This window comes from Branchiostoma belcheri, unplaced genomic scaffold, assembly GCF_001625305.1.
Source record: "Branchiostoma belcheri isolate BF01 breed outbred unplaced genomic scaffold, Haploidv18h27 scaffold25, whole genome shotgun sequence".
Lineage (NCBI taxonomy): Eukaryota > Metazoa > Chordata > Leptocardii > Amphioxiformes > Branchiostomatidae > Branchiostoma > Branchiostoma belcheri.
Window position 1 is genome coordinate 1,816,109 of NW_017803854.1, and position 27,106 is coordinate 1,843,214.

Below are 27,106 nucleotides of genomic sequence, written 5' to 3' on the forward strand. Positions count from 1 at the left end.
ATCATTTGTTATTCCAAGCCTGGGTGCTATCCGTTTTGTAACAGACTCAAAACATAATGGTGTAGAAAACAAAACAAAAGGATTTTTAACATGACATTTACAGAGAAAGTGAATTTTTGTATGGGGGAAATGTCATAACAGTTTCTATAATACTAGTACCAAACAAGTGCTAGTAGAATGAATCTATATAGTAAGTAGAACGCATGAAAAATCTCTTGTAAAAGTTACTAATATAATGTTATGGAGGGAACCACAGTACAGATACCGCATTTACTCTCCCGTTCAAGACTTCGTTCACTCTTCCCTCTGCACACGTCAACGTTAAGTATATCCTGGAGTTAGCCTTGACCGTGTACGCGCCACTCAACACTATCCCCTCCTTTTCCGAGTCCGTCTTCCCCTGCACTTGCTGGGCGAAAGGGATAGGGGTTGCTCCTGGCCGGTTCTCGTAGTACACGGTCACCTTGGCGTACGCGCAGGAGTGCATGAGGACGCCGTGGTAGTCCACCAGGATGCGCCCGCTGCGCTTGAACTTGAGCTTGCCGTTGCGGAGCTGTCGCAGCGCGCGCGCGTCCGTGTTGTTCACCTCCTGAAAGCGCAGCTGTGTCTCCTCCCCGACCCCGAACAGGTCGTCCCCGTTCACCAGCATCCCGGCGTACAGCGCCGACTGGCGGAACGGGACCCACAGCAGGCTCACGGTGCCGACTCCCTCGTTATTCCCGTAGAAGTACATCTTGCAGCTCCGCGCCGTCTCCACGTCGAAGAAGAGTTTGTCGTTATACTCCACTGGCACGCTACCGGCGGTGAGGATGGAGTTATACTGCAGGGGTACGCCTCTCTGATAGTTCTCAAACAAGTCGATGACTTGACCGTCCCGTTTTAACAGTTTCGGGATGACCACCAGGCCGTTACTTCGGCACGCCTGCCCGCTCAGAAAGTACGCCTGCATGAACGAGAACCTCAGGTTGCCTCCCTCTCTGATGTTAAAGTACGTGTACGAGTCTAAACGCAGGATGTAATGATCAGAGGTTTCCTTCATGTTGAAGGTGGCTCGCCAGCCGGTCTCGTAGGTGGTCTGGCGGGTTTCTGCGCGCAGGAAGACGGCGGCGCTCTCGTGGGACAGCCACAGCAGGCTCATCGGTCCCGCCAGGTTGTCCGGGGCGATCTCCTCGAACGTGGTGGAGTAGCGGGCGTCGTTGGAGTTCTTGAAGCAGTAGTACGTCCCGCTCTTCACGTCAAGGCTCAGCTCGTCCTGAGGGTCCACCTCCACCTGGAACGGAATACCAAATGATATGACAAGACAAAGCCACACATTGCCAGCACGTACTAAACTTTACCAAAATAGTCCCCGGCCTACCATATATCGTAAACCTGGTAAACGATGGCATTAGATTGGTATTTATATGCATTGTCACCTGCTCGTCCTCTTGTAAACCTTTAGATCGATTTTATATGTCAAATTGTCTAAACTTGTATATGTTTATGTACATGTGAACTCGCAATTCAGCTCACGAGCTGCGATGAGTTTGTAACGAATGATAATAATAATAATAATAATAATAATAATAATAATAAATAGATAACTTATCTTATCTTAACTTATCTTTCCTATAATAATAAACCATTCTAACTAACCGTGGTGGAGATGGTTGAGCCCTGGAAGAACTTCCCGCTGAGCTCCGTGAGCCGTGAGGCCGCTAGCCCGCCCAGCTCAGACGTCTTCACTCCGAACTGCATGTAGTCGTTGCACGAGTGTCGGGCCGCGAAGTTGAACGTGACCGTGACGAAGCCGTGCTTGCGAAACTTCACCATCCCCTTCCTCGGCATGTTCTGGAAGTACGAATTGTTCTGCGCGTGGAAGGAGCTCAGGTCCACCTACAACAGAATTAACACACATTACAGTCTTGACCTGCCATGTACTTGGACCACTTCTTGTGGGTGTAGTTCTTGTATTGCTTCTAGACCTAAGTGACCTAACACAATTTATACTACTTATTAGATATATTTGAATTATGCCTGACCTTATATATTGATTGCATATTCTGTGCATTTTTATACTCGTTGTCATTGACTATGTTGATGTTGTACGTATGTGTATTTTTGGGAGGGAGGGCAAAACAGGTGCATACGCACCTTTACAAGTTGCCCTCCCTTTCACTTTGTGAAAAATCAAAATAAACAAATCCACCTTTAACCCGCTGGCTAGGTTCTCCGCCCTCGTGACTAAAGTAGGGTCGTTGATTTTGCCCATCCACAGAGAGGACAGCGTGGCGCCGACGGAGGGAGTGCAGACCGAGTCGTTCACCACGCCGCATGGCAGGTACAGGAAACTGATCCCCTCCGTACAGACGCTGCAGCTCTCACACTTCTTCGTCTTCAGGTCGAAGTAGCTGTCCTTGGGGCACCTGTAGTAGTTGTAGTAGAAGATTGGTAAGAAGATCTGAGTAAAAGATGTATAAGCCTCCTGGCAGCAGTGGAGGACTGAACTGTGAGGCTATTTAATTAAAGAGGTATCAGTCTAAAATGATTATACATTTACAGTTGTGATCATTACAATACAATTTTAAAATTTGCTTGTTCAACATTAAAAATTCTAAGAACAATTACGATCGAAGGTAATTTACAAAACAATACTACATGTGTAACAGTGAATGCCTGACATCAATTAAAAGTTGCTAAAAGTTTAAGTTAGGGATTTGATTGCAAGTTAGACTGACGTTTGCAGATAAAACTGGGTGGCAGTATCAGAGCAAATATGAAAAAGTTGTCTTAGTTCATTGTGCTCTACCGGTAGCGTTTTGACCCCGATGGCTGCTGGTATTGGCCGGAAACTTAACTGGCGAAGCTCTCTCCACACACACACACACACACACACACACACACACACACACACACACACACACATACATATGGTAACAGGAGTCTAAATCCCTCCTACTATGAAATTCGGGGTCGGGTGGTGTAGTGGATAGAGCAATCGACTATGAACCGGGAGACCCGGGTTCGATTCCGAGTCGTACCCGGTACATGTCTGAACATGCGCCCCGACGTTGCGCCCTTGGGAAAGGCACTTTACACGACTTTCCTCACTCCACCCAGGTGTGAATGGGTACCTAACTTTGGTTGGGGAAAGTCGTATTGAGGTCACCTTGTGGCGCCGAATGGCAGCCGCACAGACCCTTGCGACAAATATGTGTATCATGTGTATTATTTGATTGTTGTAATTGTTGTGATTTGTATTGATTATGTGATACCCTGCATCAATTCAGCCGTATACAGGCTGCGACTGCACGGGTACTGTTTGGACAATAAAAAAAAAAAAAAAAAACCATTTATAAAATTGCATTATGTAACCCAACACCAGTTACCATGGTGACAGACGTCAACAAATCAGGTCATTGGCCAGGTCAGAGATCACTGGAGAAGAAGAAGAGGAAACTGTGCAAAAACAAAATGTTTTACTTCGGTGCACAATAAAGCATTCATCATCACCATTACCTGCCGACGCTCTCCACGCACACGAAGGTACCCTGCGTGTTGACGCACAGCTCGTCCGCCTTGCAGTTGTCCGTGCCCTCCCGACACTCGTCGATGTCGATGCAGGTGGCGTCCGTGAACTTGGTGCAGTCTGAGCGGGCCCGGTACCCGCCCTGGCAGACGGTGCAGTCCCGGCACTGCGTCTTACCCTCCCGGTCACACCACTGCGTCGGGTTGCACGACAGGCACGTCTGCGGGGACAAGACGAAGCGATAAATGTTGGCAAGTTCATTTTTCATTCATTAATCATCCTCCGAGGAGGTGTAGCATACGAAGTTAGACCTCCAGAACTTTCTGTCCTTCATCACAGAGATGAGTTCCAGGCCCTGCAAGCCTGCTTCAGTTTCTATAAGTTTCTTAAGTGTTATGTTTGGCCGACCAACTCTTCTCTTTGTGTCAGGGTTCCAGAGTAGAAGCCTACTGGCTGGTTCTTCACTACGTACAACATGACCGGCCAAGCTTAGTCGTCGACATTTAACTACTGTAGTTACATGTAGTACATGTAGTACTTGCCAACTACATTGCAAAGCTGAAAAACACGTCACCGTAACAGAGTATAGTAAAACGTTGAACTTTATTCCAACACACAATTGTACAGTGATCAACGCTGTGAAATGATTAATTATCCTGATGAAGGCGACAGTGGTTGCTGAAAATTTGATCCCTGTACAATTGTGTGTTGGAAAAAAGTTTAACGTTTTACCTATGATTACCACCAACACAGTGAACTTTAATGATAGTAACATAGTATGTTTTGAGTAAAACATGCCTGTGTGTATTTTTCTCCTCTTTTGAAAGTGTTAGCAATACGGGTAACATTCACAATATATATTAATCACAAACATAAGATCTCATAATATGTAGAGTTCATGTAAATGTTCTTTTCATTTCATATAGATATATTGAATAAAACCCACACCACGTATTCCTGACAGGAAAAGCTATCCTGTCACCAAAAATCCAACGCCATTGCCAAATATTATCACATCCATAAAGGTGTTCTGAAGTTATGGTGACTACAAATGTGCCGAAACAAGAAAACAAACACACACACACAGACAGACACACCAAAAACTAGAATTCCGAGATCTCATACCTCCATGAAATATGATCTTGATATGTAAATGTAAATTTCTTCTTTAATTGTGCAAATGACCTCTGCATTAACATGATATATGCATCGTGATGTATGTTAACTTTTGATTAACTTACAGATGTCCCAAGTATGACATTCTCATCATTCACCATTACGAAATCATAGAATTTCCGCATTAATTATGCAAACTAGGTCATCATTTGCATAATTAGTATCTGTTGAAGTTCCACCTGCCATAGGTTACATACATTACATGTATGTAAGTAGTATAATGTAAAACACTGTAATTATAGAATTTCCTCATTAATTATGCAAATTAAGTCCTCATTTGCATAATTTGCATTTAATTATGTACATCTCTCTCTCAGCTACCTACACACCAAAAATAATGAAAATATGTTGTTCCTGTCTGGACTTATTGGCTTTTAAACATTTTGCCAGAAAGTGCCCTGTAGTTCGAGAACAAGCCGCTAGGGGGCCCAAACTCATATGACTTCTTCCCAAGCACGAGAGCTACCTTCCATCAAAATTTCATGACCCTAGCATGTCCAGATCGCGAGATATCAAAACCGGAAGTTGCGCTGCAGTACCAAGGGAAGCCACTAGGGGGACCAAAATCTCATCATTTCCAGTTTTCGTCACACCCTACCAACACACCAAGTATGAAACCAATCCATCCAGGCGTTCTTGAGTTATCTTGTTGACCAACAGACGGACGGACAGACGGACAGATAAACGCAACTGAAAATATAACCTCCATGACACATTTCATGGAGGTAATAATACCTCAATTTTTCATGGAGGTAAGAACTATCAGGTGGTTTCGCCTCCATAGCATGTGCCAAAAACTAGGGGGGTGGGGGGTGTGGGGTGGGGTTTTTTAGGGTCTTTTGGAGCTTTTATGTGCTATTTTCTGATTGCATGTAGACAACATATATAGCCGGCCTGGTTGAATTACCCCCGTTTGGCTAATCAGAAAACAGCCGAAGACCACCAAACCCCCAGTTCTATAAGCCTGCTACGGAGGCTACAGTTGGCTCAGAAGTTACCGCTGCAGGCGAACCGCTGTAGTGCTGGAGAAAGGTTACATTCAGGTCAGCGTGCGCTGGTACATGCAGGGGTACATGGTACGAATGTTTGTCTTCCTACGACCTACCAACATGCCAAATGTCATCACAATCCATTAAGGTGTTCTGAAGTTATGATGACTACAAATGTGCGGAAACAAACAAACAAACAAACAAACACACAGACAGACAGACACACCAAAAACAATACCTCCATTTTTTCATGGAGGTAAAAACAATACTCAGAAGTTACCGCTGCAGGCGAAACACTGTAGTGCTGGAGAAAGGTTACATTCAGGTCAGCGTGCGCTGGTACGAATGTTAAGTACCTGTAGGTTATGACATCGTCACTCACTCTTCCTCGCTGTGTCGAGCAAGAACAAAGGCGTCTTGTGTCACGTCGGCATTCCCCATGAGAAGGGTGCATAGACAAGTCAGACTTCATTTCGTGCAGGGGTGATTCAGAGGCGGGTCAGCACTAGACTGTCTGTAACACTGCCGTCCGATTTGTGCCTTACAGGTGGGGAAATGTTCACTGCAAGTTTTAAATCTTTCTGGGAACGCTTGCTACGCTACGTAGACATGCAGTTATAACGTGTGTGAGCCATCATGTATGGCTGCTGACTGTTTAAAAAGGCTAGAACGAACAGCTGTTTTCAACGCTTTGACATACTGAGGATTTCTCTACCTAAATACATCTGGTTTTCAGATACACCGCGTTACGCTCGAAAGTTGCTAGAATTTGTGTTCAGAAGAGTTTACTAGTACTTGGTTTGGTGGAAAAGTGGATATAAGTGTCAATGTAGGGTGAAAAGTTGACCAGATTGTCCATTCCTGACAGTTAGAAGACAGACAGGTGAAGATGGCAGCAACAAGCGAGATCGCCATTCCACAGTGTGCAGAAGACATCGCCCCCTGCTGGGTGCAGCAGGTACTGCAGAAGGACCTCCCGGGCATCTCCATCACGGACGTCCATGTCAAGGGATCTGTCAACCAAGGCGAGGGGTACACGAGCGATATCGTCGCTTTTGATGCCGTGGGGATCAGGAATGGTGTGAGTCAGCGCTACAGTCTCGTCGCTAAGCTGACAGATTTCGAGCGCCCGCTAACGATAATTAAAGATTGGTCAAAGGACTTTCAGATCAAAATGGAGACGACTGAAGTCGAGTTTTATTCCAAAGCGGTCCCCGACTTCCTCTCTGTGGCAGTCCCAAGCACGGAGATCAAATCGAAGCCAGGAAACGAAGATAACGAAAATCACCCTGCTGATTCCTTCAAGTTCCTCCCAAAATGCTACTTCGCCGCCACCGATCCGAGCTCCATGGTGTCCGTCAGGGTTATGGAGAACCTGAAAAGTCAGGGCTTCTCCATCAAAGCCAACCGCCAGCTGCTGAGCCGTGAGGAGATGATGCTTGCAGCCGGGGCGCTGGCGCAGCTGCACGGCCTGTCTCATCGGCTGGAGCTCCGCGAGGGCGTCCCTCTTCCCGAGAAGTACGACTGGATCATGACCCAATCAGATATTTCAGATGAGATGATGGATCGAGTAACCTACCAGTATCAGATCGCCGTGAAGGCATTCGCCGCTGCCTTTCCTGACCAGGTCGATCTTGTAGCTCGTCTGGAGAAGTTAGAATTGAAGGAGCTCCTCCTAAATGAGGGCCTGAGCTCGAGGCTAAAGGTTGTCAACCATGCAGAATGTTGGATCAATAACATCATGTTTAAGGTGAGACATGTCGCGCTTTTCCTTTCTTGTTTCAATCATCTAAACATTGTTGTGTTTCGTTCGTTTTCTGTAATTCTTTTACAAGATGATTTATCATTGCTGTTTGTTTCTTTGTTACGAACACAGTACACTGAAAGTGTGCCCACTGATGTAAAGCTTGTGGATTGGCAGAGTCCAAGGTACCTGCCGCCGACCTATGACCTGACCCTCCTGTTCCTTTGTAACACGAGTTGGGACGTCTTTCACAACCACAGGGACGCCATCCTGGCTCACTACCACCACAAACTGATGGAGACCCTGGATCCAAACGGTGAGAACTCCCATTTTTAGTCTTAGTCTACACATTTTGCAGTAGAGCATTAGAGCTAATTAGTAGGTCACCTTTGTTTTGTTTAGCACCATTGACGTTGTAATCAAATTCATCTCACCAAAAGAAAGAGAGAAGTAAATGTTTTGATCACGAATAAACGCTCAGTTTTGCGTTACATATTCTTCCAGAATCCTCGGGCTTACAGAGCTACACACTGGACCAGCTGAAGGCAGACTTCAAAGCCGACTGTGTGGAAGCGGTGTGGGGCCGCATATTCCGTTTGATGGTCCTTCCTGCGGGTCCAGATCTGCTGAAGATTCTCCAGGAGATCCAGGAGTGGGGAGTTATCTAAATGTACACATTTCTAGGGTTTTTTTTTTCTACAAAAATTTAGCATGAGGGAGCAGATCGCAAGCATGACGAGGGAGCGAAGCAACGTTAACCAAGTTTTTTAATGAGAGTAATACAATTTGCAATGCTAGAATGCATTGTTGTATTGTTTTTACCTCTTTACTGGAAAAGGAAATACTTTTGAGAAAGACTAAATGATGTGAAAGTTACTACTTAGGGCTCAATCTGAAAATTGATATGAGGGAGCTGGCTGATTACACGAGGGAATATCGCCCTTATTCCCCTGTTTAGAACAACCCCTGCACTTCAGTATGCATATAAACTGCAGACATGTCGCTGTAGCCGATATGCCCCTATAGTTCATCAACAGTCATGACCACTACTTGTCAAAGAGGGAAGAGCACATGTTTCAGTTGTTGGAAATATTTTAACTTTGATCATGCAGATTGCTGATCTGTTATATCGTGTGACATAAGCAGAAGAGCAGGGACTTTTGAGACGTTTGCAAGTAAGGCCATGTTGATTTGATTATATGGATGACATCCTCCGGGCCGGGAGCCCCAAAAACTGATGCGCGCGTGCGAATAAAAAAAAGTTTTGCAAAAAAAAACCAGTTCTTTTCATTATGAAATCTACGTGGTCATGAGGGTTGAGCAAATGGCACAGAATATGATTTGGCGAATAATCTAGTCTTCAAGTTCATTTCTTTACAATTTCGTCTTTTTTCGTTTGATTTTGGCATTCTACGACATTGGTATAGTTTTTATTAATTTTTTTTGTAACTTATGGTATTTTTTGCTCATTTTGCAACTGTTTTGTACGATTTACAGTATGGTTGAAAACTTTTTTTTTGGAAACGGCCGGAAATTCATGCGCGCGTGGATGTCATCCATATAATCAAATCAACATGGCCTTACATGCCATTTTGAGAGTCGAGTCATTTTAACTCATAGAGGTGGAGGACAAAAGTTGTGTTAACAATATACAATATCAATCTATTAATTAAGGTATATTATTATTGATCTACTTTATGAAATAATGATTATTTCATAATGATTTGTACCAACACAGATGAACTTTCATGCTAAATTGATCTACTTTGTTTATCATTTCATAGAATTGCTCCTACATGTATAACCTACATGTACATATACCTGAAAAGGTGTTCAATAGTTTATGTAACCCAGCGAAAGTTCAATAGCATGGCAAGAAAAGTATAATAGAATAGAAGAGAATAGCAGTTATCCACTGTTTATCCTGTATACCAATGTTACTAGATATAAGTAGAGATAGTAGGTTAAATAAGTAGATCGTATACGCAGAACTTCAAGTTAGCATATAGTTTCATATCACTACATTCTGTACTTATTGTTCTTGTCAATGTCTGTTCGCAATTAGCCCTCGGGCATGGACTTGCAATAAAGAAATCTCTACAAATGTAGAGTTTACGTAAATGTTTTTTTGGATCTGACATAAATATATTAAATTAAACCCATACCACTTATACCTGACAGGAAAAGCTATCTGTCACCAAAAATCCAAGGCCATAGCATGTTTAGGACAAAAGATACAAAAACCGGAAGTTCTGCTGCAGTACCAAGGTCATCCACCAGGAGGCCCATATTTGACCTTGACCTTCGTCTTCCTACGAGCTACCAACAAACGAAATATCGATCATCACAACCCATAAAGGTGTTATGAAGTCATGATAACGAGAAATGTGCGGAAACACAGACACACACACACACACACACACACACACACACAGACAGACGGACAGACACACCAAAAACAATACCTCCATTTTTTCATGGAGGTAAAATCGCTGCTTTTAGAGGGGATACAGTTTGGTTGGCTAAACAATTAGGGCCGGCTAAACTCCCCCTGGGCTCAACTCCCCGTAGTGGTAGTACCATAGTGGTACTAGTAATTTAGATAGGCGGGTAAAGGGCTCTTGGCTAACGGCCCGATTCTAGTCTGGCACCCAGACTTCTACAGATACTTTCACGGTCGATGTTCAGGAGAACTTGCACTTCTTGTTCCGCCACTCAGAACCTTTCAGCGTGCCACTAGGTTCCCTTCCAGTTCATCAATACACCGTCAACATACCTGTATCCAAGTCATTTTACAACAACAGCTTCTTTCCCCGGACAGCAAAATTATGGAACTCTCTTCCAAACAGCTGCTTTCCGTCCGATTACAATTCACAAAGCTTCAAAACAAAGGTCCACCGCCATCTCTTGACATAACTACATTATACTCACTTAAGTACCTCTAGCTCTACCTAGAAGTGGCCAAAAATAATTGGGCTTGCATTGAGCGACACCGTTAAAAAAAAGGGTACAGGTTACCCACCTCGCTGTCCAGCGCGGCCAGCTGCTGGTCTGCAGTGGAGGCCTGCAGCAGGTTGACCAGCTGCTGCTGCTGCTGCTCCAGCAGGCCCTGCTGATAGATGACCTCCTCCTGGCGGGACACCAGCCCCCGCAGCCGGTCCTCCTGCTTGTCCATGGTCAGCCGGACCGGGGGCTTGTTCGGGATCACGTTACCTATAGATATAATTAGTAGTATTCCAAAAAGCAGTTACTCAAGCTACTGGATATGATTTTGAAAACGTCAGACGTTTCAGCTAGTATCCACTAGCTTTCATCAGTGACTGAGAGACCAGAGGGGAAATGCAGGTTTATAAGCACAACCTATTGATTGATATTTTATTTTATTGATTATACTTTATTTGCATATCAATCAATAGGTTGTGCTTATAAACCTGCATTTCCCCTCTGGTCTCTCAGTCACTGACGAAAGCTAGTGGATACTAGCTGAAACGTCTGACGTTTTCAAAATCATATCCAGTTGCTTGAGTAACTGCTTTTTTTGGCGTATCGTATTACCTGGATGTCTAACCTTCATCGACGTAATAGTAGTAGTATATGCCCGAGGGCTAATTGCAACACGGAACAATGTATAAGAATATACAAGAATATTCAGACAGCGCAATTTAACGAAGGTGACAAGTGGAACAAGTGACGACTCTTAGACGACGGAATGCACTGTAATTATTATTTTTTAAAAACTTTTTGGAAGCAGTTGAAAAATAATTGTCCCACTTTTTCTGCAATGAGTGGGTTTTGAGGTCACATGAATGTGGTTTTCCTGATCCTGTATACGATAAGACAATGAAAGACTTCTAAATTTTGTGTGAGGAAGAACCATGTACCAAAGAAAAGCGGAGTAGCAACGTTTTCATTGTGCCTAAAGCCTCCTAACGCAGCGTATACATATATAAGAACGCCGCTCCAGGATAGCCTCTACCAGGCTTGGGGAGGCGGCTGAAAAGAGTAGAAATCGGCCAAATAGAGAGATAAGCATGCCAAGGGAGTCTGTCCGTTGAGAGAACATTTCGCCGCACCCCCCGAAAAAATGTTCTCTCAACGGACAAACTCTCTTGGTATGCTTATCTCTCTATTTGGCCGATTTCTACTCTTTCCAGCCGCCTCCCCAAGCTTGGTAGAGGCTAGTAACAAATGGTCAGTGTAGATAACGGTCACTGTATTGCCAGATTGCCACTGAGATTCTGCGTACCCTTGTTGTCTGTGTAGCGGCAGCTCAGCACGCACGAGGTCCCCTCGGTGCACTCTGGGAAGACTGCGGGGCGCGGGAAGGGCGGGACCCCTGACCCCAAGTCGTCGGGAAAGTCGTCGAACACGGGGATGTCCTGGGCACGCAGCAGGGTGGACACGACAAGCACGGACAGGAGCCGGACCGTCCAGCTCAGGGCACGCATGGTGGACAATCTGGGGTGGAACAGTAGTGATAAAACATACATGAATACCTTACGATATTGAACGAATGAAGACCTTTATTGTACATTTTAGCCCCACTGGGCTAAGCACGTACAGGTCGGAGTTATCTTTTTCACAACCACTGAACCAGTAACGTCTCACCTGCCTACGTTTTGAGGCCTATTTTTACGTTACGTTTCGATGCATATCACTCAGACGTCTTCTGTAGATCTTCTGGCTGGAGAACGGCAGGTGCTGCACTTTTGCGGCGACAACACAATTCCAAGCGTGGCTAAGTTCGTTAGTCTCCAAGCAGATACCTAGAACTAGTAAAAGGTCAATAGTAAAACGCTTCCTAGGATTTGCGTATTTGTAACGGTTGAAAGACTTCAGACCAAACACAAAGTCTGCAATCGTTCAGATGTATCTAAAACATAAAATATTCTATAAACTTCTGAGACTTTTGAACAGTGCTTTTTGATGTGACATATTAAAATTTCGGGGTCAAGAAATCAATAGTGTGAATGGCCAGCCTGTCTTAAGCGCCAAGCAGATGGTGGGAGGGATCTCGGAGTTTTCTTCCATCTGATGTACCAAACCAGTTGGCATGCAACCAGCGTCCAATCTGGGTCTGTCCTATTCAAAAAAGGGGGTGTAGTACAAATTAAGCCAGACGCAGTGTGGCCCATGTTTGGTCTCTGTTCAGTCAAAACGTCTCTGTTATCAAGCATGTTAATCCGGCCACAGCTTACAATTAGCCGCTTTCCTGAACACGAAAGACGTGGTCGGCATAGAAAAGTATTGAGTACATATAGTAGTTGTGCGCTGCCACCATGTCAAACATTGTCGCGTGAAGCGTGCACATGGCGTTTTAAATTTCAGCTAGTGCCAGGCTAAATACCTGGATAGGTCGCGACAGGAACTTGAGGAAGTGGCGCGAATGCTAGGCTGGATGTCAGACTGTTGCCGGGGCAACACATGCTAGATCTTCGGCTAGCTCCAGGGCCAACATGGCCCCAAGAAATTTGGGAAGACACTGCATGAACACAGACACCCCTCAAGAGCTGGCCGCTGTATAACGTGAGGCCCTGATAGCAGTCTGGCATTCCAGGCTATCACAGGTCAGCTCAGGGCTTTCCTCTGGACCTATGGGAAAGTGTCCTCGGGGGCATGCCGAAGAGCTGCCCTGTGTAAGCCCTGGCTACTGACTGGCTACCGGCCTGCCCTCCCCACTTTGTCCGGCACTTTGCAGTGTCTACAAGTACAAACAATGACTCCCTTAGGCCTTATTTAATAAACCTCCTTAATGCAGCTTGCAATTCTAGACATGTTAAATTGTAACTACCGACAGTGTTGCCTTTTTACATGTATGAAAGCCGCCAGGAATACGTACCAAAAGCCACAGGGTTGGAACTATGGTGCCCACCTTTTTAGCAGCGATACTATCGAATCGTACTTTACGGAGTCTACATCCGTAAATCCAGACACACAGGCGGCCCCGAGGATTCAATCCGGACGAAGGGCCCAATCCATGGTCAGACAGCCCGCAAGAATAGAGCAAAATCCTCAAGTCTACAGACCGAATGTGCGCTGCCCCGACTGTCTGTCGTGTGTGTGGGAATTTGAATAGGACTGTTCCAAAATGGGGGCCAGTAACAGCTGGTATAAAGACGTGTAATGAGGTCTACACCCTATTATCAGCGGGTCACACGGGACAATGGTCCGGACATCCCGACGACGAATAACTACAAACCCGCGGTGTGCCAATTTCGCACGCAAATGAACAGCGGCCTCACCACTAATAACGTCATTTGAAAAGAGCTAAAACTGTTTTGTAGTACATGTATCAGGGAGGTTATAACCTCCTTGGTAGTGTACACATTTTTCGTTTGGAAATCAACGGCTCGTGACGAATGCGGACCCATGTTTTGGGTTCGAGATCGTTATCTGAGCTTTCATGCACAGATAACCCTAGCCTGGATGGTACACTGTTCTCAGGGCCAATACACGGAAGACAATCTCTTGTTTCTCTTCTCTAGTTTTCCTTCCTTTTTGATTTACATTTAGTTATACCTCAATCAAAAACGGGAAATCTCTGCAACGTGGGGTGGTGGTGGTAAAATTTCATTGGGAACGGAGGTAGCCCGTATGCTGCTCTGAGAAGCTGAAACATTCTGTATAGTCGCATGTACATAATGTATGCATCAGTAAATCAGGGGACAGTTCAGTAAGTAATCCGTGTGGAGGTCCAGCGTTTCAACGTCTGTTTCTATTTGCCCTGTCATTCATACACACATCAGGATGGTGTTTTCTCAAGTCGCATATGACGTAGATTAAAACCATATATTTTGTTCACTTCCTTCAGACTTCCGATCGAAGGTCCTCTATGACTCGGTCTACTTTTGCATTAGTAACAAAATCCGCAAGGGGGCGCAAGAGAGGCCTAAAACAATGTGCAAAATTAAGTGTAACAAGTCGTTCGGTGTGACATAGCTAGCTGCCGCCGCGCCGCGTGCCTGTGAAGCTGGTGTGTTGCGCCGAAGGGCGGTTATACTGGCTATACTGATACAGATGAACACAAGAATGTTAATTTTTACAAATTGAATGCAAAAAACGTCATGAAATATTGCATCATAAGTAGATAGTTATGATCACGACAATGGTAATTTTTACAAAATGAATGAGAAAATCGCCGGGGAAACCTTTTGTCCATTGTCCATGCGTTTCAACGTTTCAATTTACCTTCCTGTATCGATGCACCTGCCTGTATCCTCGTCTCATTATTGCTTCATAAGTACATGTAGATAGTTATGAACACAATGGTATTTTTTACAAAGTGAAATCGCAGAGAAAACCTTTTGTCCATACAAAACAAAAGTGCGTTACAACGTTTCATCCTTCTTGTTCCGACGCACCTGCACCGCCTTTTCCCTCGTCTCATTATTGAATCAGATAGATACTTGTTATGAACACGACAGTGGTAATTTTTTACAAAATCGGAGAAAATGGCCTTGAAAACCTTTTGTCCATTGTCTTTGTGTTTCAACGTTTCATCCTTCTTGTTTCGATGCACCTGCACCTCCTTTTCCCTCGTCTCATGAAATAATATTGCATCATAAGTAGATAGTTATGAACACTACAATGGTATTTTTTTTTACAAAATGACTGCGAAAATCGCAGAGAAAACCTTTTGTCCATTGTCCGTGTGTTTCAACGTTTCATCCTTCTTGTTTCGACGCACCTGCACTGCTTTTTCCCTCGTCTCATTATTGCATCATAAGTAGATAGTTATGAACACGACAATGGTATTTTTTTTACAAAATGACTGCGAAAATCGCAGAGAAAACCTTTTGTCCATTGTCCGTGTGTTTCAACGTTTCATCCTTCTTGTTTCGACGCACCTGCACTGCTTTTTCCCTCGTCTCATTAAATAATATTGCATCATAAGTAGATAGTCATAAACACGACAGTGGTGGTTTTTACAAAATGAATGCGAAAATCGCAGAGAAAACCTTTTGTCCATACAAAACAAAAGTGCGTTACAACGTTTCATCCTGCCTGTTGCGATGCACACTGCACTGTTTTTTCTCTTGTCTCATAAATAGATAGTTAGATCTATGATCACAATGGTAATTTTTACAACATTTACATGAATGAGAAAATCGCAGAGAAAACCTTTTGTCCATACAAAACAAACGTGCGTTACAACGTTTTATTCTTCTTGTTCCGACGCACCTGCACTGCCTTTTCCCTCGTCTCATTATTGCATCATAAGTAGATAGTTATGAACACGACAATGGTATTTTTTTACAAAATGAATGCGAAAATCGCAGAGAAAACCTTTTGTCCATTGTCCGTGTGTTTCAACGTCTCATCCTTCTTGTTTCGACGCACCTGCACTGCCTTTTCCCTTGTCTCATTATTGCATCATAAGTAGATAGTTATGATCACGACAGTGGTAACTTTTACAAAAAGTGAATGCGAAAATGGCCTTGAAAACCTTTTGTCTATACAAACGCGCGTTACAACGTTTTATCCTTCCTGTTCCGATGCACCTGCACTGCCTTTTCCCTTGTCTCATTAGACATGTTAGAGCAAAAGACCTTTAGAAAATGTTGAGTGGGTGGTTTACATCATCAAAGAAAAGTTCAAACCATACGTGTGCCTTTGTGCTATAGTATATACGCACTTGTGAATTGGTGCACAAACGACGTATGTACGATCCGCGTGGCAGGAGCTAAGTAGGTCAGATGATTCTCAGGTCGCTAATAAGAAATGCCGTGTTTCCTGTTACGTCCTGAAAAAATACCTAGGTCGGTAGGGATTTTTAAAATAAATTTTGTCTGAACTGTTTAAAACAAATGCATGTAAAACCAAGGAGGTTTAAAATAATAAAAAACTGAACATGTATATCAGGACCAGGGTTTGTCTTTCAGTTCCGTTTTTTGTGAGGAGGGGCCGAGTATTTCCAATTTTCACCTGTATTACCCAAGAAAAATTTGAGTCTGAAAATTTGTGCAATAACTTTTCTGAAGGTTCGAAATTCAGGTGTCTGAGAATTCTATGGTTTGCGCTAGACCCCCCCCCCCACCCAAATTAGCCTGGGTACCATCCTACTTGTATGCCGGGGCTCCCACACTCGCTTCCCTAAGGGCACGGTCACATTTCCAAGCCGGGGCCCGGCCGAGTTGTTTGCGTGAACGAAAAATAAACAATTTCTATTAAGGAGCATACGCAAATAGTGCTTATGGTTTAATTTTCTAAAACTTTTATTGTGCTTTGCTGTCTTATATCATAATTTTCGTTCCAAAAGACCGCCCGGCCGGGCCCCGGGTTGGGAAATGTGACCGCGAGTGTGGGAGCCCCGGCATACAAGTAGGATGGTACCCAGGCTACACCCAAATGGCTAGGCTTGTAGATTTTATAGGATTTTAGTCGACTACAGCAGCTGTTTAACTGGCTGCTAAGTATAGAAGACTTTATTTGCAAAATCATGCCCGAAGGCTACTTGCTTTTACAATCAAAGATATTTATAAGTCAGTTGGGCCGGAAACACAACCTTTTATTTCCAAGGCCTTAGAAACCTACGTGGCCTTGAGATAAAAACGTTGTTTGTCTTGGCAACGGGCTTTCTTTCCTTCCTTCTCTTTGCTTGCCACTCGATCTCAAATTGGTGCGGGCTCTCTTGGCTTTCAAGGCTGTCAGGTCCGAATGAGAACCAGATGTGCCCACCTCCCACACAACAAGAGAAGTACACAGCAAACTTTGAAGAACAAAGCATTCGCGTTCTCTCGACTTTCAAGCGAGAGCAGTGGCCCAGTTAAATGCTAAATTTATGCATCAGTGGCCACACTAGTAGTACTGGCGGACGATGACATCGAGTGAAATTGTCTGCTACTTATAGTAGTACAGTATTCGCGATCGCAACTCGTTTTACAAACGGATGTCGCATGGGTCGTCGGGTCAAAGGTCACTTGAAGTTGAACTGGGCTACAAGTACACTGTAGTTTGTAATAAGGATAATTTGAGTACAAGCAAGTTAATTTCCTGAATTTGATCACGTCTAGTGATAGCGTTGTACAATTTTTTGAAAAGATTGAATTTGATTTGAAAAGATTGAATTTGATTTGAAGTTTATAGTGAAGTTGACAATGATAATCACACCTCCTTCTGAAAATGTTATCTTCCAACAACTTGTATCATAAGGTCACCCCATATTTAGTCTCACCTTTTGTGTGAAAAACTCACAAAGACTCGCCTGTCGCCCCTCCATCGGACCATGGCCGTTTCCTAGAAGTTTTAGACCATCTAGCAGTAAGCTGAATCCCTCCTTACCTTCCTACATCCAGTCCTCTTGCACCGGTTCCCCCGACTGTGTTGACAGAGTCAGACGTGCTTGTTGACTCTCTATACAGACGGATAATAGAAGGAAAGACTGAGCTAGCTACACAAACAGACTTATCACCCGGGCACGGCGCTGGCAGAGCGGCTTCGCTGATTATAGAGTTCTTGGAACGGGGCCGCCCAATCTAAAAACAGGGGGACTTTTGCAGAGCAACACCCCTCAAGACTATACACAAACATGGTTTTGCTAAGCTCTAACATAACCTTACAAGTGTTGAGCATTTCTTCAGTGTTTTTGTGGTGTATTCGAGATGCTGAAGACCGTGAAAAACTGATAAGTTTTACGGAAGTTGAGTTAGAACACCTCGGGGCGTTCCTCCAGTAGGCAGCCTCCCGGCAGTGTTGGCAAAGGTCACACATCTGGACGGAATTAAACTTGTTCCAAACTCGCTAAGGACGACGTGCCCCTGGTGCCGCTGTTTCTCATAATCTCTGGAGCATAGCCTGGGGACAGACTGTTGCCAGGGCTAGCATACAGGCTATGCGATTCTCCGTAGTTACAGCTGGTTCGAGGTCCCTATTATCATTTGTTGCCGTGTTGGGAGCCGGTGGTAGCATGGAGGTCTCTTTTTCTACCTCCATGGTGGTAGTATATATATAAAAAAATTAACTAGAGATCTACTACGGAGGATGGCATCCTGACTAGCTATGTCTAATCTCCAAACAGATCTTTTGTGGCTGCAAAGACAATTACCATTTCGCCACCCTTCGGTGGATATGGCCGTGTGTGTTGCAGCCACCAAAAAGATCTGCTTGGAGATATAAGCTAGCTCAACCGGCGCCTAATGAAATTCTACCATAGACATCCCGCAGATAGACCAAGGGAGCACCAGGGTCTAACAGAGTTGGCCTGTGTCTTTGCCCTGAGAACCGCCTGACATCCAGGCTACTAGTGGAGCAAGAATGACGCAAGACCCACCAAGGAGCAAATAGCAATGCTGGCGAGTTACTTCCGGGTACGGAAGTATTGTTTTTGGGTGGCTGCGCTGTGGGTTTGTGTATAGTGTCTGGCCGGACAGATCTAGAGTAGGTTGACAGCACACGGGTGGGTAGAAGATTGACAGGCAGAATTCGAATGACAGGATTTCTTGTTGCAATTGACAAAGGAGTGTGAATGTTTTGGTAGTTTTAAACGTAACAAGGATATGTTTTTTTCATATTCCATATGAACATCTTAATTACTTACCTACCTAAAACCTAAAACATGTGCTATTGATCGAGCTCTGCTTTTTCAACATGTCAACACCTGAGTCCTGACGCAGCATGCATCAATAATACACGAAAAGGCCGTTTTACTTATTCCCGTATGTTTACCTTTATTCATCGCGAAATCTCAGTGTATGCATTTGTCCCGTCCCTACCTAAAAAAAGAACTCTTCATATTATATCATAAAATCATTCATAAGTACGTGGTGTACATATCGAATAAAGTACATCAAATTTCACGCAAAACCACTAGATTTTTTATACACCATAACATTCGAACCTATATTCACATAAAAAGATATAGCATATATTTGTACCGTACACATATACATATCAAGTCACATACACAGTTTGTACATCTACATTCCTTTCAATGCATATACAAGTACATTAAACATTTCACCATATGAAAATGAAAAAAAAAAAACACGGCTAAAATGTGGGATGGACAAACACCGATCACAGTTATGCCTGTTATGTATTGAAATGATTTTTCTGAGCTATGTTTCATCACCCCCATACCTTCATTGTTTGCTAATTCGATTTTCTGTTTTGGATCCCCGATTACGGTGTTTGTAGCTATAGCTCCCGGTTTCTTGACTGACTCGGTATGTGGTTAGTTATTGAGGTCCAGGTGACGTGCGTCGATTTTGTGCAATTTCTCTGCCACACATGCACAGCCTCTTAATACCAGGCTTCAGAAAACGGCCGGAAAGAGTAGAAATTGGCCAAATAGACAGTAAGCGGTAAACTGTACTCCCTTGGCGGTTATCTGTTATCTCACGGTCTGTTTGCTTTGGTCAGAACCGTTATGTATTTTTGTATGTATGTTTGTATGTATGTGGTTTTGCACGATAACTCAAGAAGCTGTAGATGGATTGTCATGGAAATTGGTAGGTGTTTGTAGGTCTTTATGTGAGACCTTGAAATGATTACATCAAGGACATTATACCACCTGGAAGCTTAATTGTTTCTACTCCTTTCAGCCGTTTCCGAAGCCTGGTAGAGGCTTCAAAATCCGCTTCTGACGTTGAACGTTAGCCTATCCGCCGTGACCGCTACTTGCGCCTGTACACGTAGATGACGCCATCTTTGTCGCCGAAGTAGTGCGGAGTGATGTACCTGATGATGTATTCCCACATTCCCTCCTCGCGCAGGCGCACGATCAGCGGGTCTAACTTCCGGTACTCGGCAGTGATGTGGAGGAACTCTTCCCGGACTGTCAGTACCACCGTGCCTCCTGGGAGGGGAGATGGGACAATAAGGATGAAGGGTAGACATCCAGGTTTAATATGAGGCAGACAGACAGACACACACACACACACACACACAGAGACAGACACACACACACGCGCGCGCACGCACACGCACAGACACGCGCGCACGCGTGCACACACACACACACACACACACGCACGCACACACACACACCCACACACACACACACACACACACACACACGCATGCACGCACACACACGCACGCACAGACACGCGCGCGCGTGCACACACACACACACGCACACACACACACACACGCACACATGCACACACACAAGCAACTGGACTCACCTGGTTTGACGACCTTCAGCATGTGAGGCAGGGCGTCACATTTGATGTGACCGTCAATGAAGCCTTCAACGCAGAGTAGAGCATCGTAGGTGCCTGGACAGGGGTTCAAAACAAACTATTCATCAAGTTCTCAACAACATTCAAAGAAACTTTTGGCACTGAGACCTCTCCTACTCTGATTTTGAGTTGCGTTGCGTTATGAATTTCTCTGTAAAAGTAAATGGGTATTTGTTGTATAAGTTGTTGTATACTTGATTTATATCATTCTTATTATCACAATGAGTTCAGCTTATGTTAGTATTCTGTACCTGGTTACCAGACCTATTTTAGCTCTACAGAGAGGATATAGACTCGGGAGCTAAAATAGGTCTGGTTACCAAACTAAATTTTCTGTTAATTCCACTGTATGAATTGTGTGTTTCTGTTGGCATATTTTGTAACATTTTATGGCAGGGCTGTAGGGTGTGCCAGGACTTACCGTTTTCGATTTGTAGAGGTTTGTCGACCACGTCCTCACAGATGAGAGCCTGGTACACGTCTTTGCTTCCCGCCACGTTCAACATCTCCTGACAGGCGTCCAGGGCGTCTATGTTGGTGAAACCTCGCTTCTTAAGCTGGGGGAGGGACAAGGAGAGAGGGTTGAATAGCAATTTTCTTTGTTTAAAGTTAAAACTTTTGGTCCAACACAAAAAATTCTCTCACCCAGAGCTTTCGACCAGTCACTCTGGTTCTTCCTCAGTAGACTGACCCAGTGAAGCTTGTCACGTGGCTTCTTTGAAGTGTGACTTCAACACTGGGTCTACTGAGGAAGACCAGAGTGACTGGTCGAAAGATAGAATTTTTTGTGTTGGACCAAACGTTTTAACTTCAAACATGTAACTACCAACACAGATGAATTTTCATGATAGCAATTTTCTTTGTTCACATCCAATTGTTTAACAAGAGCTAACGTCATTATCTTCATTAGGGCAATTATGACTAAGGTTGACTGTCAACTGAAGGTAATTTGCTACTGGTTCACTGTGCACTGATGAGGCTAATTGTAACACTTCAGTACATGTTGTCGAGAATGAAGCTAGAAACAGAAGAGTTTTATTTGTTATGTTAGTTAATGTTATTCAAAGAGGCAAAGAAAATGATTCACTTTGCACTGAGGCTAATTGGTACTGATTCACCGTGCACTGAAGTTAACTGTTACTGGTTCACTGTGCACTGAAGCTAGATGTTTACTGCAAAGTGAATGAAGGCAAAATGTAATATAGTTTTTCTACGGATAAAGCACGCGTGTCTGTAAGCAAAGGCTTAGGCTTCGGCTCATTTTGGACATGTCTTAGGCATAATAAATTTATCGGGCTTTTATTTTGTGCTTGTATCTTTTTTTCACGCTAGCCAAATGGTAAATGGCTACTGCTCTGCCAATTTGATACTGAATGTGATACACCAAAAGAACTGTGTGCAGATTAAAGCACACGTATACGTGTAACGGAGAGGGCCCTAAATTCGCCACTTTTCTTCTGAATCTTCTATTATTTAAAGGTCAATTTTAAGAGCCAAGAGATATTTTGCGTCTATATCATAAGAGTGGTTGTTTGACTTTTTAAATACGTGTTACTGCCATGGTATATGAAGGGCACAGCCTCGAATATCAATTACAAGGGCAAAGGTTACGAGTGTACATACCTCCAGTCCGCAGTACCCTGTTCCTGCGGCCACGTCCAGAATACGGACGTTTTTCGGCTTCTGGAGCCGCTGAAGCTCGTCTGCCAGAGCCGAGGCGCCCGCGCGAGCCGAGTCGTGCTTTATCAGCTCAAGGTCCTGGAAAAATGATGTTATTTTGTTTTAAAGTTGTGCGTAAAGTTTTAATATCCAAGCAGATCCTGCGATGGAAGGCGATATCCACTGGCTAGAGTAGTGGCTAATGGTCACTCCTTGGCTAATGGATACTGCCTTGCCACCACAGGATCTGCTTGGAGATTATTGTGTATTTCTATTGTTGTGTAGGATTCGATGGAAATGGAAAGTTTTATTTGTTATGCTTGTAATGTTATTTAGAAAGAAATGATAATGTTCCAATTATGTAGACATCCATCTGTTCTATAATTTTTACAGTTTGATCTGTTGACTGTAGAATAGAATTGTTCATTGACATTTTAAAATATTAACCACTCGATTGATTTTATATGTTTAATGAGATGCAAACAAGAACCACACACACACACACACACACACACACACACACACACACACACAGAAAGAGAAAGAGAGAGTTGTATATGGATATACATGATTCAGTCTAGTTTCGTGAAGTGTAATATTGTAATATTTTTGGTATGATATACTTTTAACTGATGAAACGCATTGAGATGGGACTCGTTTGATGAGATGTAAACAAGAACCATACAGAGAAAGAGAGAGAAAGAGAGAGCTGGATATACATGATTCAGTCTAGTTTCGTGAAGTGAATATTTTTAAGGACTTCAGTATGGTATTATTCAAAATGAAGTGCATTGAGATGGGGCTCGTTTAATCTTTAATACAAGAGTTCCACGATCTCATACCTTCGCCAAATGATGTTAACCCTTGCGGTTGAAGAATTATACAATTAATTTTGATAATTGATTTTGCAAATAAGACCCTCATTTGCATGAGTTATATCAGTTGATCTTATTCTCCACCCAATGACAGCTTTATCTTAACAAGAAGGCTATTATAGCACTTCCTCATAAATTATGCAAATGAGGTCATAATTTGAATAAATTAAGTTTATTGATGTTCGCCTTCACATAACTTCAAGTATGAAATTCCCAGCAGTTACAACTATGAAATTATGAACATTTCCCATGAATTATGCAAATTAGATCTTCATTTACATAATCTATATCCTCAGATGTTTTTTTCATTCTCAATTACATGTCACAAGTGTTTCATAGTCCTATTATCAAACAAAGCAGATTTATAGAATTTCCTCATTAATTATGTAAATTAGCTCCTGATTTGCATAATTGTCATTTGATTATGTCAAGCATCCCTTCAGCTACCTACATACCAAAAATCACGACAATCCGTCAACCGGTTCTCGAGTTATCATCCTTTGAAAAAAATTCAACAAACGCTCCTGCAGTTCCAGAACGAGCCGCTAGGGGGCCCAAACTCATGTCACTTCTTCCCCACCTCAAGAGCTATCTACCAACCAAAATTCGTGACCCTAGCATGTCCAGATCGCGAGATATCAAAACCGGAAGTTCTGCTGCAGTACCAACAAAAGCCGCCAGGGGGCCCAGAATCTAATCATTTCTAGGTCTCATCAAGACCTACCCACCTACCAAGTTTCATGACAATGCATATTAAGCTTCTTGAGTTATGCTGTTCACAAACAGACAGACAGACAGACAAACGCTACTGAAAACATAACCTTCTTGGCGAAGGTAATAAGTAGCTTAATGAAATGCAAACAAGAACCATACAGAGGAAGAGAGAGAAGGAGAAAGGAGAATTGTATATGGATATACAGGATTCAGTCTGTCTTCGTGGAGTGAAACATTATAAGGGCTTTACCAGTATGATCTTATTGAGAATGAATTGCATTAAGATGAACCCCGCTCACCTTGTCATAAGTGGATGCCCACTTTTTATACACGTCCAGCACATCGGCGTGCTTCACTCCAGACTTCTGAAACCCGCGAAACTTCTCCATCACCAGCGTCTGCGCCATCTTGGATGTCCTAATGTTAGCTCAAGTTCAGCCTTGTGTAGCGTTCAAATTCAACCTTGTGTAGTTGTGATGCCAGGTAAGATGTGAATCTATGTAGGCCGAGAAAAAATGAGTCAGGATCTGTCATTACTGAATCGTTTTGCCAAAAGACTAACTCCAGTAGAGCTCTCTCGAGTGTCAATTTTGTATGTAACTTTGTATATAGGGTTCAAATAAGCACAATTGGACGCAAAACTATGGCAAAATTACAGGAAAAACACAGAAAACACACATATAAAAACCTAAGACGTAGAAATTTTTAATAGATCCTCGCCCTTCATTCTCATTGGTTGAACTGCTTATTTTGATTGACAGCTAGCCTATTTTGATTGACAGCGACTCGGCTGCTATGGAAACTTGTATAGACTGGATAAAGTACAGAAAACCTGGGATTGACTGAGAACAAAATGGCGGCAATAGTTCATCCCTTAGCCTAAGCCAGGTTTTGATGAGTGATATTGCTATCGTGACTGTAGGGTCGCGATTTAAATTATACATGTGTTGCCTGTCATTGTCAGGTGAGAGGAAATGGCGGATCCGTCCATTCACTGCCGTGAATATCACTGAAGAACGTTTTATCCCTGTGAGAATAGCCTTTACCAGGCACCGCGGATCGCTGAAAAAATAGTAGAAATTGGCCGAAATAAAGGGATAGTATACCAGACAAGATCCAATTCGCGACCCGCGGGATCTTCTCTGGTATACAATCCCTTTATTTCTGCCAATTTCTACTATTTTTCCACGATCTGCGGTGCCTGGTAGAGGCTACTGTGAGACCGCGAGTGAAGGACGTCACAACAAAAGTAGAACAATGTCAAGAATTCTTCGGCGGTTTGGCGGGTCAACAAGCTTTTTCAGGTTCTGTGTGTACCAAATCAAGTTTCGGATTGACATGGATGAGCTTTGGGATGTCTGAGGTGTCCAAATTTGATAAGAGATTCTAAAGGGGTTGAAAGAGGGATAGGTGTTTCGTACCGCCCCCTCTAAATCATTGAATGGTATAACCCAGTCAGCCATTGTCAAAACTCAAATCCTGTCGTCAGTTATTCTAATTGAAGTGATGACCTTTTAAGGGGGTTCATTAACTGACATACTTTCACAAAATCTGCCCCTCCCCATTTTAAATTTGATCAATGATGCTATATTAAGAGGTTGATATGGCGTTTATGCTACCAAGGGGTGTCTACGATTTTTCAAAGGTTTGCGTCGAAAATCGACAAACAATAAATGCAGCAAACATTATACCAGCGATTTTGCAGATTATCAAAGATAAACATCTAAAGTCTTTGTGGTGAATCAAAATGAATGCTTGCTACCTACACCTTATATAAAAAGCAATGCAAGTGTCTAAACGATAATAATTTGTTCATGTCATTTCAATGCCCCATTTCGTGCCACTAGTAATGGAAATACTAAAATACGATTTGAAGTTGGCAGTTATGATATGCAAAAATCACTGTACAGTAAACGTCTAAGCATTTTGCAATACTCCGAAAAAAACCTACATGCTGTTATATAGTCTAAAGGACACGTATATCAGGTAGGAATGCATGTAAGTAGTGATACTGTGCGTAATAAGGTGTTATATATAGATACTCGCCGCATTGCCACAATTACTGCTTTTGAGTCCTACCAACAATGGCGTCATCATTACCTGATTACTAGCCACGCCGAGAACGGCCAATTAACACCTTCTGCGAATTCTGAGGCAGTGAGTCAGGGAATATATATTTTATAAACTTATCGTTCTCCGGCGTATTTTCCGTGGTGCATTCAAAGTCGAGCGTAGTTTGAAAACATGACCTTGCAGAGGCCTTAGATTTTCATACCTGGCACATGCCATACTGCCCCTCCCCCTCATTAACAGTTACTGAAGACATAACACACATGTATCCGTGTCTTCACTACTGGTGAAGTCTTTACCTTCCTACGAAAAGTGCGCCGAAGATTCGACAGTAATAAAACGGAATGTGAACGGGAACAGGTTAATACATACCTGGCGTTCTCTCACGTTCCAAGAACCACTGGTACGGTTGTTAGAAGTAAGCCCTCGCTCTGTCAGGTCGCCTAGCCACTAACTGCTAGGCGTGGCGGGGTTGTGTATGCGTGTGTGTGGAGAGGTGTAAAAAAACCCGGGGAAGTCGCCGGGTCGGTTCTGCAAGGTTGGTCGCCGGTGTCAGGCCGCGGGGCATGCGTGCGTGTTTATTTGTCTGTGTCGGTTGTATCATTATCTGTTGATACTGTCCATGCATATAGGATTAGGCATAGGATTATACTACTTATTCGATATATTTGAATTATGCTTAACCCGTCTATATTGATTGCCTATTCTGTGTATTTTTATACTTGTTGTTATTGACCATGTAAATTTTGATGTTGTATAAAAATTATGTGTTTTTGTATGGGGGAGGGCAACTTGTAAAGGTGCGTAGGCACCAGTTTTGCCCTCCCTTTCACTAAATGTTAAAAATCAAAATAAACAAATAAAACAAGTAGCCTTTTGCTTAATTTTTGGCGTGTTTTAAGCGTTTTATTTGGCTTTCCTTTTTACCTTTTATTACGCCAGCCAAATGACAAATGGATACTGCCTTGCCAATTTGGTACTGTATAGCCAATTTGATATATAACAAATTACCCATCCACCCACCAAAGATCTGCTTGTAGATTAGTGCAGTTCACAGTTTGACCGATAGGTTTCAGGGAGATTTAGTACTAGTATTTTGGGAAGATTTGTAAACGATTTTTTTTTATTTCAGGCTTTGTGTGTGTGTGTGTGTGTGTGTGTGTGTGTGTGTGTGTGTGTGTGTGTGT

At 43.3% G+C, this 27,106-nt stretch overlaps 3 protein-coding genes across 7 annotated transcripts; 1 reads left to right on the forward strand and 2 right to left on the reverse strand.

The window, feature by feature from the left end:
* Nucleotides 1-18: 18 nt before the first annotated feature.
* LOC109471445 lies at nt 19-17,875 on the reverse strand. 4 transcript variants are annotated; one of them, XM_019770764.1, is made up of 7 exons: nt 17,592-17,681; nt 11,664-11,875; nt 10,440-10,630; nt 3,499-3,728; nt 2,189-2,405; nt 1,636-1,875; nt 19-1,270 (listed from the first exon to the last, which is right to left on the reverse strand). In XM_019770764.1, exons 1-7 carry the CDS (start codon nt 17,642-17,644, stop codon nt 239-241), a joined length of 2,175 nt encoding a protein of 724 aa, XP_019626323.1. In that variant the 5' UTR covers nt 17,645-17,681; the 3' UTR covers nt 19-238. The 4 variants fall into 4 exon arrangements, with proteins under 4 accessions (XP_019626323.1, XP_019626327.1, XP_019626324.1 ...); XM_019770768.1 differs by lacking the exon at nt 17,592-17,681 and adding an exon at nt 13,257-13,559 and having other exon boundaries at nt 20-1,270; XM_019770765.1 differs by lacking the exon at nt 17,592-17,681 and adding an exon at nt 17,699-17,875 and having other exon boundaries at nt 21-1,270.
* Nucleotides 6,122-8,189, forward strand: LOC109471476. 2 transcript variants are annotated; one of them, XM_019770807.1, is made up of 4 exons: nt 6,122-6,220; nt 6,542-7,423; nt 7,550-7,733; nt 7,922-8,189. In XM_019770807.1, the coding sequence occupies exons 2-4, from the start codon at nt 6,563-6,565 to the stop codon at nt 8,083-8,085; spliced, it is 1,209 nt and encodes a 402-aa protein (XP_019626366.1). In that variant the 5' UTR covers nt 6,122-6,220; nt 6,542-6,562; the 3' UTR covers nt 8,086-8,189. The 2 variants fall into 2 exon arrangements, with proteins under 2 accessions (XP_019626366.1, XP_019626367.1); XM_019770808.1 differs by having other exon boundaries at nt 6,546-7,423.
* Nucleotides 17,876-19,004: 1,129 nt separating the features above from the next.
* Nucleotides 19,005-26,384, reverse strand: LOC109471533 (Williams-Beuren syndrome chromosomal region 27 protein-like). The gene is made up of 6 exons (XM_019770880.1): nt 26,292-26,384; nt 24,149-24,345; nt 22,225-22,359; nt 21,023-21,158; nt 20,545-20,637; nt 19,005-20,213 (listed from the first exon to the last, which is right to left on the reverse strand). Exons 2-6 carry the CDS (start codon nt 24,254-24,256, stop codon nt 20,032-20,034), a joined length of 654 nt encoding a protein of 217 aa, XP_019626439.1. The 5' UTR covers nt 24,257-24,345; nt 26,292-26,384; the 3' UTR covers nt 19,005-20,031.
* Between the last annotated feature and the right edge of the window lie 722 nt (nt 26,385-27,106).

What these genes read in the sequence shown, in the direction of transcription:
- LOC109471445 (XM_019770764.1), bottom strand. Translation starts at nt 17,644, where the DNA reads ATGGTCCGATGGAGGGGCGACAGGCGAGTCTTTGTGAGTTTTTCACAC. An exon ending in GTGAGTTTTTCACACAAAAG is followed by an intron (nt 11,876 to 17,591) that starts GTGAGACTAAAT and finishes GTTCCACCCCAG; the next exon opens with ATTGTCCACCATGCGTGCCC. An exon ending in GCTCAACCATCTCCACCACG is followed by an intron (nt 1,271 to 1,635) that starts GTTAGTTAGAAT and finishes ATTCCGTTCCAG; the next exon opens with GTGGAGGTGGACCCTCAGGA.
- LOC109471476 (XM_019770807.1), top strand. Translation starts at nt 6,563, where the DNA reads ATGGCAGCAACAAGCGAGATCGCCATTCCACAGTGTGCAGAAGACATC. An exon ending in TCAATAACATCATGTTTAAG is followed by an intron (nt 7,424 to 7,549) that starts GTGAGACATGTC and finishes TTACGAACACAG; the next exon opens with TACACTGAAAGTGTGCCCAC. An exon ending in GGAGACCCTGGATCCAAACG is followed by an intron (nt 7,734 to 7,921) that starts GTGAGAACTCCC and finishes ATATTCTTCCAG; the next exon opens with AATCCTCGGGCTTACAGAGC.
- LOC109471533 (XM_019770880.1), bottom strand. Translation starts at nt 24,256, where the DNA reads ATGGCGCAGACGCTGGTGATGGAGAAGTTTCGCGGGTTTCAGAAGTCT. An exon ending in ACCTCTACAAATCGAAAACG is followed by an intron (nt 20,638 to 21,022) that starts GTAAGTCCTGGC and finishes ACCCCTGTCCAG; the next exon opens with GCACCTACGATGCTCTACTC. An exon ending in GCTGAAGGTCGTCAAACCAG is followed by an intron (nt 20,214 to 20,544) that starts GTGAGTCCAGTT and finishes CTCCCCTCCCAG; the next exon opens with GAGGCACGGTGGTACTGACA.